We start from the raw sequence: 12981 nt of genomic DNA, 5'->3' as shown, positions 1-12981 counted from the left end.
TAACGCACGATAAGCTATTATCTCTTATCAGTTTTAGCCTGCAAAATAACTGCTGTCTAGGCGCCGCTTCAGAGCATCAATTGATGAGACTATCTGACATGAGACTATCCTGGTGGATTCCCAGTCAAGTCCGTCCGAGTTGTTAACCCATTGTTAACGTGCACTTTAGAAGAAATCTGCCTCGACCGCACTGGCGTTATGTGATACGATACTCATAGTCCAAAACATACCTAATCAGGTGTTATTGCATGAGGAGAATAATTTCCGCATCTGAATCTACATGTGTTTGGGGAAGTATATAGGCCTTCCTTGTTTGGCGACTGTCAAGTCCTGGCATCCTTTTTGGGTCCGCCATCATAATAGTTCCAATACGTGTAACCAACCTCGAATCCTTTCCAAACAATATACCCACAACAAAACGCTCCTGAACTCCATACTGGTATCTCTCAAAATTCATATCGCTTTATATTCAAATCCCAAGCCTGGTCTCTCAAGATTCCTTGCTCATAATGGCTCCCACTTGTGTACACGCTCATTCGCGGCCACGTCTGCCATAGCCTGGATGTTCCAAGACCGGTGCAGTATTCTGGTGGTATTGCTGTTGCTGTTGCTGTTGCTGTTGCTGTTGCTGTTGCTGTTGCTGTTGCTGTTGCTGTTGCTGTTGCTGTTGCTGTTGCTGTTGCTGTTGCTGTTGCTGTTGCTGTTGCTGTTGCTGTTGCTGTTGCTGTTGCTGTTGCTGTTGCTGTTGCTGTTGCTGTTGCTGTTGCTGTTGCTGTTGCTGTTGCGGTTGTTGATGGGTGTAACCACCAGCACTACCGATGCCCTCCTGCAGTTCGTACGCATCTTCATGCTCATGCCCATGATGGTAATGATGCTGCTGCTCCCTATCCTTCCCCTTCTTGTCGCCCCAGAAGGTGTTATGGCCGTGCTCCGAGTCAGGACTGATGGCGACCCCTATATTCTGCGCCGTCTTTTCCACCGGCCAGCCCGACGTCGGGCCCGGTCTGTCGGCCGCGCTGACAGGGCTGGTAAACTGCGAGCCGTAGGGCGAGAAGTACCGGCCGGGGTATGTGTGCTCCGTCGCGGCGCTAATGGGAGACTCGTCCCAGCCGCGCAGGGGCCGCTGACTAACAGGAGTGTCGCCCCAATTCCGCAGCGGCTGATGCTGGCTGACGGGGGTCTGGAACATCTCGCTCCCTGGGGCCGGGCTGGGCCAGGTCTTCTGCAGCTCCATACGCTTGCGCAGGAACGCCTTCCTCCGGCGCTTCCCGTTCCACACGACGCAGCAGCCCATAAACGCAAGAACAGCGATTACGCCACCAATGACGACGCCGACGATGGCACCCAGGCTGAGCGGTCCCGCAGGGCCATGTGACTTGATGTCCGCGGTCGGCGTTGGAGTTGAGACGTTCACGGGTTTGTCCACCGAGAAGATATCACCATCGATACCAATTGTTTGGCCAGGCCTGGGGGATATCTTGCAAGCACCCTCGAGGACTTGCAGAACTTTTGTTGAAGTTAGCATGGTTCAGCCTAGACTAGCTGTATCAAGGGTAACCTTTGACATACAGTTGTTTTGAATGTGTCCATCAGGCAAACGAAGCAGACACTCCGAGCACTTCTCCGAATGCTCGAAATCCCATAGAGAACAATAACTGAACGTAGAAGCATTTGTAGAGAGTTGGTCGATCTCTATTGCTTGTTTGAAAGGGTCGCAGGCAGTACTATAGAGTGTAAGCTGAATGCAATGCTATTTGGCCAAGTTATCTCTTACCTAGTGAGGCACGGGTTGCTGCCTATGTCGTCGTTTCCAAGATCGCCGTAGAGGCAGTAAGCCATTGCATATCGGATGTTATCTTCGGCAGAGGGTCAGCCTTGTTCGGACATAGTATTCCTCGAATATTGTACTGCTGGGTTGAACATACAAAGCATAGACCCCAAGTCCGTTTGCTGCAGTCCCGAAGAACTTTTGGAAACATAGTCGCTGGTAGATTCGCAATTGATGCATTTCTGGAAGACTTGACCTGCAGAGACGGCCTTGTAGTCGGCTTCCTTGCACACAATGTCGTCCTTGGAGGTCGAGTCGAGCACGTTCCCGCACTGGACACCGCATTGTGACCCCGGCGCAACACGCAACGCTCCGGTGTGGGTCAGTAGGACACCGATCAGGATGGTCTGGAATGGCAACCGCATTTTCGCTTTGGTTTCCGGGCGTACGTATATGGAGAGCCTCAACTCGAAGTGGGCAAGTTCGACCGGGTCAGCAAGAGTGCTGTGGCTATGCGGGGCCTCGAGATGCGACCGGATGCGAATCTTTGCAGTGGTGTTACAGCAGAGCCGGACATCTACCACGGGCCGTGAAACGAAGAAAAGAAATCATACAAAGTGGCAGCCTCTAGATTTGTTCGTCTCTCCCCGGGTTGGAGAAACGTGGAGAGATATATCACTGAAAATGGAATGAGGATACAAGGGATTCTAGATTCGGGTCCATGACAATGGAGGCGCCGCCACGACGGTGATATGCATGCTGCGATGAACGAAAAGGCTGTGTGTGATTGGGGTCGGTTCCTGGAAATTTCGCCCCTACACACCGTGGGAGGGGATACGGTGATGGCCAAAGATCTCGGTCGGATTGGCCAGCAAAACCCATTTGCGCTCACGGTGTGAAAGGATCATCTGTCGCACTTCCACTTTGCTTCTCTGAGCCGGCCCCCAACCGACTTCTCCCTGGCGGTCATGGACAGCCGCTGGTTGGTGATTGCTGCAAGGCGGCCCCCAGGCCATGCTCCGAAGGGGGTACAAACTGACCACTGACAGGTGCAGTAGGTATTAACTCGGGCTCCATCAGACGCAGCACCCCCTGTTCTATTTCACATCACCAGCAGAAAATGGCCGGAAAACGACTTTTGTGGCAGCGGACTTGAGGCTCTGATTGGAGGGCAGCGCAATCTGACCGTGCATTAGTGGCTGGGGTAAAAAACATGGATGCGACAGCTAAAGCCATTCACCTCACATAAGAAAAGGGCTGATTTTTGCTGCTTTCGAACCAACAGCAGTGAAGATCGTACGAAAGGGTGCAGTCATCAAGCAAATGACACCCTGAATGGTACCATTACTGGTACCATAAGAGTTCGAGTTTGCCCGACAGCTGCACAACTGGCAACTGGCATGGCAGGGCTGGGCCACCAATTGAGGCCCGGTCCGTACTGCTAGAGAGTCCTTCACGCGCCGTTGCAACCGAACGACAATTCCAAACTCATCAGCCGAGCGAAACGCTACCCGCCTGTCTAGTACCACTGATCGCAATAGGCAGGTAACCAACATCTTGACAGACTATCGTGCGCTATTGGGGGGCCAGCATCCCATGTTGCTCTGGTTGGCCTTGGGCTTTCCGAACTGTGCAGGTAGCCGTCCGCATATGGAAATTTCAGTCTCGGAACTGATCCTGCCTATTACCCGCTGGCCGGGCCCACCAGGAATAGCGGCGCCAAAATGGATCCCCAGCACGTCACTATAAGGCTGCTGTAAGCTACAAGCAATGACGCCCTTTGATTCAAACTCCTCCGCTTCCCGGCGGCGGCCCGGTCTGCGTGGCCCCAGAGGCTCTCGGATCGTAATATACCATCGTGGTCCACTACAGCCCTGCTTCCTCGTACCTTGCAGCCGCATTTTTTCGAGTAGACTAGTACACCACATGTAGAGTGTCTTTGACTTATGCGGCTGTTCAAGATGCCACCACTCCCACGGCCAAAAGAACTTCAGTGAAGAACCGAGGTGGTATTAGCCCATTCAATTTTCACATAATCAAGTCACGAGGAAAATTCCAGGGATAGTTTTAAGGCATTCAAGTAGTGTTCCCAGGACGGGAGTGGTCGTACAGCATGAAGAAAAGAATGAACGTAACCCAAAAATGAATAGACACCTAGTAAATAACGTATGGCAAAGTATGTTGCCTCCCGGATCTCCGTTACGCGGCCAAATATCTCAAGATCCAGTGGAACATTTCCCATCCGTCCATCATGACATATGCTGTGCTATGCTCGCTGAGATATATATAGGTATATATGTGTGATGACCCAATTTCCGTAACGCCACGCTTACCTCTCCCCTATTCAATGAAACAGTGATATTCATTAGCATGGTATCTTACAACTACCAAACGGCACTCCTTGGCCTCAAAACCTCCTCTGTTAACTGTTCCTTGATGCTGTATTTCAAGGAATTGGTGTCCGGTGCGGTCAGCGCTGTTTGTGGTATCATGTCGTCGTCGCCGGGAAGGAGAACCATGGCCTTTGGTGTTCGTGGCTCGAAAGGTGGCGTAGCTGGCGAGTCCTTGGGTGATACGATTGACTTGATCGATGACCCGCGCAGGGGTGGGATAGCCGCCTGTGATCGCACTGGAGTCTCAACATCATGCTTTGGCGATGGCTGGGCTTGAGGCGGTGTCTTAGTACCACCAACCGTACCAGACTGCCTAGAGGCTGAAGCCTGTCTATGGTGTCCATGAACGGGACAGCTTGGCGATGTGCGTACGATTTCAGTCTCGACGATATCTTGCGGCGTTGGCTGCGGGGGCGACGCGTCATGATTATGTGCGCCATGAACGGGACAATCCGGAGACACTCTAGTTATCTCTGTTTCGAAAGGTTCATGGACGCCATGGTTGGACATGGACCGTTGTTCACGCGGGCGGCCGCGCGGCATAGACCCATCTGGACGATTCATTCCACGACGGGATTGAGACCTATTCGGTGGCACCACTCTCTTACCATCGATCATTGGCCCTTCGACGACATCTGGCTGCCGCCCACGACTTGTTGTTCGGGATGGGGCACCCTCACTCATCGCCTCTGGAATGTTTGGTGCCTGGGATCTGTACATAGATCTTGATGGTGGGCGGTCAGCACGAGAAGACTGGGTTACCCGATTCCAGACATCACCATTGCGGGAACCAGGTCTATCAGTGATGGAATTGCTTCGACCATGATGGCCAGCCCGAGAGCCAGGGCGAGGTGAATCACCGCCCGTGGTATTGAACATGCTCATGGGCACATTTTGGTTGGCCCCAAGAGTGATAGAATTTCTTGACAAGTTTCCTTGTCTAGTCTCGGCTATCAGATCTTCTGCCGTGAGGAGTGGGCGAGATCGGCTGGCATTACGCGACTTGGGCGATGAAGGCCTCTCTGGCTGACTATCGTCGCCACTAGAGTTGTTTGTACGCTCAGCAGCAGCTGAGCCAGCGCGAAACGACATCGACTCCAATCGTTGACTCAAGGCGTTAACGTCTGGGCGCTGAGAGAGTGAAGAGTCGGATCGCTCCCCACGTCCAGTTCTACTGGCGTTTCTCGACTTTGGAGATGCCGGTCGAGCTGGCTGGTTCTCATCAGAAGAAGACCCACCTGCTTGCTGTGAATCGGAGCCGTTTTGTACCGAATCCTGAGGCTTTGGGTTGGGCGTGCTTGAGTTGCCTTTTCTGATTTCCTTAGGGACCGCTGGCTGCCCTGCAATAGTATAGTTGCTATTGCGATACTGGCTAGCCAAGGGTGTCCTGAAGTTATACGTCGGTGACTCAGAAAGGGCTGGCGTCCAATCCCTCCTACCCAAGGGTGATTTAAGCATATGCTCATCTGGCAACCAGAAATACCTGGGCGAAGCAGGTGTCTGTTCCTCAAAAGGCGTCGTCGGCGTGAAGAGCTCATGACTGATAAGTACGTGTCCACCAAATATGCGCGCATCGCCGGTGGGCTTCGCATTTGGATGGGGTGTGTCAACATGGGCGGCACGTGACTGAGTTTTCTTGACAGCCGTGACGGGAGGTTCGGGTTCTCCGAATCGAGGACGAACAGATAGTGGTGTGGGACTTGGACCGGTGGGCGTAGGGACACCAGGGCTCACGTCTGTCACTCCATTTGCAGCGTCTTGCTGAAGCTTTGCGGCAACCTCGGCCAAACTGGGGGAGTATGGAATCTGGATCTTTGGCGATGTTGGCCGACTCTTCCGAGTTGATGGTTGAGTACCGCCCGACGTGTTTATTGGCGTAGGGGGCGCGCGTGAATCGGAACTTTCTACAGCTCGATTCTTTGCTACCTCGGGTGGACTAGAGTTCGACGGAGGTGGCTTCGGCGAGCTCGGTTTCTCCTCCGCAGGTGCAGGAGCTGGAGGCGGAGGCTTCGTCGCATCGGACTTGTCGCCGAGTTGAGACGATGCGGCTGAGTCCCCTTCGGGCCGGTATATGAGCTTGGCGTAAGGGGCGTTGTCTGTGTCGATGACAAGTAACTCCTTTTCACCACGACCCAGGATGCCGTACACATTGACCTCGCCGTCTTTGATTCCGATAACAGCACTGGTTCCGGCATAAACAGCGTCGTCCTCAATGCCTGTTCTGTTGCAGAATACAATGACGATTTCCTCGTCATTTTCCGTGCGGATGAGAGGCTCCAATCGGGTAACCCAGTATGTCAAGGTCTCCATGTCAGGTTCCTTCGGCATGCGACTGAAATGACGAGCATCTTCTCTAGTGTTCCATGCCATGCTGACAATCACTACATTCGACTCTGTATCGAGCACATGGAACGCAAATTCGAATGCATGCCATGGTGCTTCGAACTTGTAGGGACTGCCTTCTGTTAGCGAGCGATCAATAGGGGGGCTCTATGTGCGACTAACTTCAAATCCATGCCTATAGACGAGAGTCAGTAACGAGTGCTGTCTAATAATAGGGGTTTTAATACTTACAAATGCCCATTGAGCAATTCCCAAGGCCAGGAATGTGGTCGGTGAAGAAGCCTTCTGTGCCTTCCAAGGCCCATGTCTCGTCGGTATAATACAGGTGACTTTTGCGATAGTTGGCTATCGTTTCACCTTCACCGTTAACCACGATAAGAGAGTTGTAATACTCGGGCGATGTAGGCCATCGCGAAGCGACATCCACCTTTTCCGGGTAGCCTACTCCGACGACGCAGTTGTACTTGAGAGCAGTTGTGCGCGCCCATAGCGAGCTGATCCCTGATCCCGAGGGTTCAAGGAACGGCGAGATAGACTGTAGTGATTTGAAATTGTATCCTGCATTTTAGGCATGATTAGTTTCTGCTTGAACCTATTTCCTTTGCGAAAAGATTCCCGTAACGTTGTGCTAGTTTCGTGTAACTGATGGTAGCCGGATAGTGATTGCCCAATGCCAACTACCAAACGCAAACAAAACCAAGCGGTGTTGACATTTCTCGTAGAAATGCGAAAATCGACATACCCGTAAAGGCCAGCTCGGGAAGAACCAAAAGATCAAGGTCTTCAGGGTTCGCTTTGCTCAAGACAGCATCGGCGCGATTGAGGTTGTTGTCGATGTCGCCGACTTGCGGGGCGAACTGAAGACAGGCTATTCGCATTTTCGCGCTGCCTCTCCGGAGGGGCTCCGCGGTCCTCAATAACAACTATTGTGCACCGAATTTCTCAAAATGTAGGGGAGCCCCAAGCAAGCGCAAGAATCGAACTGGTTCAAAAAGAAACCACGAAGCTGACCAAGTCGGCATGCAGAGAGAATGACGAAGACTTTCGGTTTAGAAGGGAGACTAATAAAAGATGGAGGGGGAGGGTCAAAAGGTTTAGAGACTTGTGGGACTGATGCCCCCGTCCGACTAACCGTGGCAGGGTGGGCTAAAACGACGGCCTTAGACAGCACATCAGAACTGTCTCTCCTGCTAAATAAAGGCCTGGTAGGATTTGCCCAGCCAGCTCCTAGTTATGGAGCGTAGCCGTCCTGCTGGGAATTTGATGTCGGCACGCCGTGATTGGGCATGAAGTATACTGATTGGTTGACGTGAGGACGACCAACTGCACTTCGACATTAACCGCCGACCGCTTGCAGGGGTTCCTCGCAATGGATCAATCAGGTCACTCCCCCGGCCCTCCCAGTTTAGCAGGGACCCTGGAAGCGTTGAAGTTCAACTCCGCAATTCAATCCTCTTGCCCACATTCTACTCTATCCATCCATGCGAGTCCGTGCCAGATGTTTGCCCGAGAACCGAAGGTGGAGACCAGAGGCTGCCGGTCTCATACGACTGATCAGCTATGCATACTTGCTCGTGGCCCTCACCGTCTGTCCCTACACCCTCAAGCGCACACATTGCCCAGCCTGATTACTCGCCGCGGTGCCAACTTGGCATGTTTCACACGATTATTTCCGGCAGTTGGTTGAGATATGTAGCAGCGTCCAGCGAAGGCCAACGTCATGTTGAAGCGGCCTACCTAGCCACCATCTGCTAACAGCATTACTTGTTAAGGAATCTATAATCCTCGTCTCCTCCACTACCTAGGTAGAGGTGGATAGGGAGAGATGACCCCGCCCATTGACCGGCCCGAGGCGTAGACACTGGAGAAAAAGACAAGTACGTGTATGTAGCAAGGCTGCATCTACTCTCGCTTAAGTGCCAGCCAGCGTGACCCAAGTTGGAACCAACAGACATTGAACACCATTGGCTCCGAGCATTTGGCAATCTGCCCCTAGGCGCTGACGATTGCGCCTTGGGGGTTCCCTGGTCCAACATGCAAGGAAAAGCGCCCACGCTCCAGCTGCGCAGCGTGGCATCGCCTGCCTCCCTGGCGCAAGAAGAGATCACTGCCGCTTCAATGCTACCATTGTCCCCGGACCAAGAAATCCAGGAGTCCATACGATGAAGCTTAGCTCATGATATATAGTCACCTCCTAAGCATCTAACCCATCCAGCCATTGGAAATATGCTGATCGCACTTCGCGCTTTGATTTCACTGGATCTTATCGCTCTGTGGTGTTTTCATACTGCAAATCTTTCCCTTGTACTACAGCAGCCACATGTACTTGGTATGCAGTCTGACGCCAGGGGCTCTGTCACAGTGCCAAACGCCAACCGCACAAACGCTGAGTTGATATGTCTAGAAAGGCGGTGGATAGTACTTCATTGATTCTAAGGCCAGTCTTCAGTCTACCTAGTTGTCTTGTGACCCAGATTTGCAGGTCTGCATAGTAAACATTCCGACCATACCCCTGTTTCGATGCAGCGGGTTCCGCCCGGGTGGCTGGTATCGTCGCACCCCCTCCTTGTGCGACTTTGGTTCAAGCGCAGTTACAGTTGGACGCAGGTTCAGGGCCGGCAGACATCGGGCCTTGGGCGGCGTTGATTTTGGGGAAGCCGAAAAATGCTTCTCGGGTGCGTGCCGGGCTTGGTTGCATGAATTAGTCGTGCATTTCTTATGGAAGACAAGTACAATACTGCGCTCAATGGGCAATTGCAAGAGAGGTCCATACTTACGAGACTAAAGTCATGATGCCTGAATCGGTTTCGTTCACATAGCCCATGGAGACGCTCCATTCTGATCCTGTGCATGTTTGATCATACCAAGACCAGGTCGACAGGTTCGTATTCACAGGACCTTCGATGTGAAGATTGCAGGGTACCTTATTCTGCTTGTCATCCTCAATGGTGAAGGCCAGATTGATCCACTGAGCCTCTTGGTTGACGACTTCACAGCTGATCAGCACCATCACATGTTCAAGCGAGTGTGGATAGATTTGCCACAGCTTACCCCTGATCAGACTCGAGATCGTCCAAACGGCCGCATCCTCAACGCCTCTGCTGCTCTTCTCAACACCAGCACGGCGAAGCACACGGCTCGCGATGCGATAGGCCTCCTTGTCCTGAGACGGAAGCGGGCCCGAGCCGTTGTTGCTGTTGAGCGCCTCGCCCGAGTAGCCAAAGTACGCCTGGGCGTTCTCGTCGGGGTTGACGATGCTGATGACGACGAAGCCCTGGTTGCTCCAGCCGCCGCCGATGGAGTAGTGCGAGACGCCGTCGGTGCAGGGCACGTTGCCTAGGTCATGCTTGTCGCAGCCGAGCTCCTTGGTGCCCCGGACCTCGAACTTGCACTGCGCCGGGGGCCGCGCGCCCTTGATCTCGGACGCCTCGAGCGCAAAGCTCCAGTTGCAGGTCGTGTTGTCGGGACTGCGCGACCGGCGGACGTTGGAGAGCGTCCAGGTGCCGACAGGAGGCTGGTCATCAGCCCAGGCTGAATGAGCGAATGCAAGAAGCGAAGTGATCACGAACGGAAAGAAGCGCATGTTGAAGTTTGATAATCAAGAACAGGGAGTGTTATACGATCTACTGATATTGCTTGATTGAATGGTTGACCGACTTTGAGGTTTGATAGTGTTTCCCATCAACCTTTTATATATATCATTATTCACAAGCAACACGCTACATCCGACAGACTTCAAGCATGGCACTTTAGTTGAAACCAGCACATCTAGAGGCTAACTCTTCGTACTAGATGCCGAGACTCTCATGGACTCACATGTGTATAACCGCAAACGCAGTCATAACCAGCAGGACGGTTCAAGGGGCAACAAACGTGCGCATCACAACAAATCCCTTTGGAACTACGGGAGGACAGATCTATATCGGAAACACACAGATCCCGGCATATCCAATGCTCTATCAGTGACACGGCATTGAGCAGTAACTTGGATCTGAGAGCCCTGTGATGTAATCGAGCCTATGACGGCAATCTGAGATACCTGGTCCGCTTGCTTTTGACTTGTGATACTTGAGGAACATCAAGGGCGTTTGTACATGTCTTTTAGGCCATCAGGGGAGTCCTTGATTAACCATTCTACGCAGATACCGACCTGTCTCCAATTAGCAGCACATGTTTCATTCCGGAGTGGAACAGAGCATATACCGACGGCAATGCTGAACACAGTACCCAGACATTCTCGGCCGATAATGCACTTCCCCGCGAATCTTACGCGACGACAAACACCACCAACCGAACAGCGCCCCTGTGAGTTGGGTATTCGATGGGTTGTGACAGATAGCCCAAAGGGAGGTAAGTTGCTGGTCGCACAGATCCTGACTTAACGTGAGACGCGAGCTATCCGTTCATCCCAAAAAGAAAGTAGAGGCAAACTCAGAGCTGAGCAAACATCCTGTCACAACGCGACATTGACAGACGACACGACATGATTGATGACTGACATTTGCGAGCATGGAACATGAGAACAAGGAGTCAAGGGGTGACAGAGCTGACTGACCAGACTAGTCCTTCAACGATTCAGTCACCTGTCAGCACTGGGGCCCGTCGTACCAACAGACCGTCTTTTAGCCAAGTGTCAACTCAGGACCAGAGTATTGGGCGGTGTCATCGTGGTTGACTTGCTCTTAGTGAGACTACCAACACGATCTTGGGTGAAGGTGTAAGTAAGATATGTTGATAAGAATATGGTCGTGGACTTGTCCCAGACAAAAACGGATGTTTGCTGAGAGGGAGCTCAGCTTATTTCGAGGAAAGATGTCGGTGAAAAATGACAACCAGAGAACCCAAATAGAAGAGATCAACGGGCAATCATGACCATTTTATCTTTGCTCGTCAACAACCAACGTCCAACACTGCTTCTATTTTTCCATCATCAGCATCTATCTTAAGCATTCATGGTAATAAGATCCCCAAACCTAATCTTGCCACCATGCACCTTTATCCCTCAAAATTTACCACGGTTAGTCATGTTGTTTCCCTAATTAGCACCCCGAGGTCCATCGTGGGCAAAATTTCCGTTCTGAGTTGCATCCGGAATTTGCTTCCCGCCTGCATTAGCCCACGACGCCAATGCAGCCACCGTCACAATCACACAACTATTAATATGCATTGCCGCCAGCGCGGTAAAGAGGGGAGAGGCGCGCGTAAATCGTTCGACTTTCTGGTTCAGTGCCGGCAGGGAAAGGAATGTGGTTCTTCCTTCGGCCGGCCTGGTCGCGTCCACAGACACACACAAACGAACTAGCTGCATGTTTTTCTCTCTGTTCCATCGGCTGACAGGCGGCTTAATTAATTGATCGATTGCATAATCAAAACCCACAAGAATGGTCACGATCGTGCCATTGAAGAAGTTCGGGGTTGCAGTGTCTTCGCAAGTGGATGGATGCCCCGATGGTGTTGGTCATGGGTACGATAAGATATCCATTCCAGGAAGCAGCCAGATCCAACCCCGCTGCCCAGCTCGGCAGAACATCATTGGCATGGCCAAAGATCTTCCGGCCGCCGTTGAGTGGCTTTGAGTGGGCAAATTGATATACAGAACCCCAGATGGTCCGCATTTCGTTTCTTCTTGCCTGTTTGCCTGTGCTCCCTTGTCCGTTTGTTCAGCTCTCCGTCTCGCGGTAGGATGCCTTGGAAGACGCCTTGGGTGCCAGCTGGTCCGGGAGGTGGCCGCATATCTGGCCGGCGGTTGCGAGGGCTCGTGGCTGCTGTCAGCGCGTGGGTCGGTCGTTCTTCGCATTCTAGCGCAGCCAATGTTCGCTCTCGTTGGTCAGATCCTCCATCGTTTGTTTCTGCCCACTTTCGCGCCCTCGGCCACTCACGTCCCGCCTAAGCCGCCAAGGGAGGGATTTGCCCATGCGCGTGTCTTTCTGTCGGCATGGCGGCGTGCCATTGGCCAGCCTCGAGTCTTGCGTATGTACGTTCCTTGTCAGTTCAGGTCATACACGGTCTAGCGTAGGAAACCCTTCCCAGGCCCCCATGCAAAAATTGGCGATTACACCGCGTCCAGAATGTGGTCTTCCCCCTTCGCGATTGGTCAAGGCCTAGGCGTTCAATTTGGGCCACAGTTATCCGTGCCTATTCTGAGAAGCAGGACACCCACACCCCCGACCGATCTCTGGTGCGCTGGGAATAGCTCAGAGCCAAAATATTTCGGGGATAGCGGGCTGCACCACACACTGACAAGGTGGGTGTTGAGCCGCTTGGCTGGTCTTGGCTTTTGACGAATCTATGGGGTACCGTAAGTAGGTAGACATATATCTCTCTTACATCCGTCATCATGGTGGGATAATTATCCTCTTGATTACACCTTGAGGCTATAATTCCTCTAACGGAGTATCGTTGTTGTTGTACAGGAGATATCTTCAAGGATCGTCATCGTGGATCTGCCATACCATGTTGAGGTGTATACAGTTCTAG

The 12981-nt window shown here is 52.4% G+C and overlaps 3 protein-coding genes across 3 annotated transcripts; all 3 read right to left on the bottom strand.

Annotated features, from left to right (window-relative positions):
- Nucleotides 1-532: 532 nt before the first annotated feature.
- PG985_014512 (uncharacterized protein) lies at nucleotides 533-2193 on the bottom strand (the record flags this gene model as incomplete). The annotated part of the gene is made up of 4 exons (XM_066834278.1): nucleotides 533-1506; nucleotides 1570-1724; nucleotides 1775-1856; nucleotides 1926-2193. 4 exons carry the CDS (start codon nucleotides 2191-2193, stop codon nucleotides 533-535), a joined length of 1479 nt encoding a protein of 492 aa, XP_066679018.1.
- Nucleotides 2194-4152: 1959 nt separating this feature from the next.
- PG985_014511 (carbon-nitrogen hydrolase) lies at nucleotides 4153-7382 on the bottom strand (the record flags this gene model as incomplete). The annotated part of the gene is made up of 5 exons (XM_066834277.1): nucleotides 4153-4712; nucleotides 4770-6616; nucleotides 6667-6679; nucleotides 6736-7062; nucleotides 7247-7382. The coding sequence occupies 5 exons, from the start codon at nucleotides 7380-7382 to the stop codon at nucleotides 4153-4155; spliced, it is 2883 nt and encodes a 960-aa protein (XP_066679017.1).
- Nucleotides 7383-9085: 1703 nt separating this feature from the next.
- PG985_014510 (uncharacterized protein) lies at nucleotides 9086-10087 on the bottom strand (the record flags this gene model as incomplete). Its single annotated transcript, XM_066834276.1, has 2 exons — nucleotides 9086-9191; nucleotides 9282-10087. The coding sequence occupies 2 exons, from the start codon at nucleotides 10085-10087 to the stop codon at nucleotides 9086-9088; spliced, it is 912 nt and encodes a 303-aa protein (XP_066679016.1).
- Between the last annotated feature and the right edge of the window lie 2894 nt (nucleotides 10088-12981).

Source organism: Apiospora marii (assembly GCF_038362585.1).
Source record: "Apiospora marii strain CBS 49790 chromosome Unknown utg000011l_segment0_segment0, whole genome shotgun sequence".
In the NCBI taxonomy this organism is placed as follows: domain Eukaryota; kingdom Fungi; phylum Ascomycota; class Sordariomycetes; order Amphisphaeriales; family Apiosporaceae; genus Apiospora; species Apiospora marii.
The sequence above is the reverse complement of the archived record's forward strand: the minus strand, read 5'-3'. Positions and strand labels throughout refer to the sequence as shown.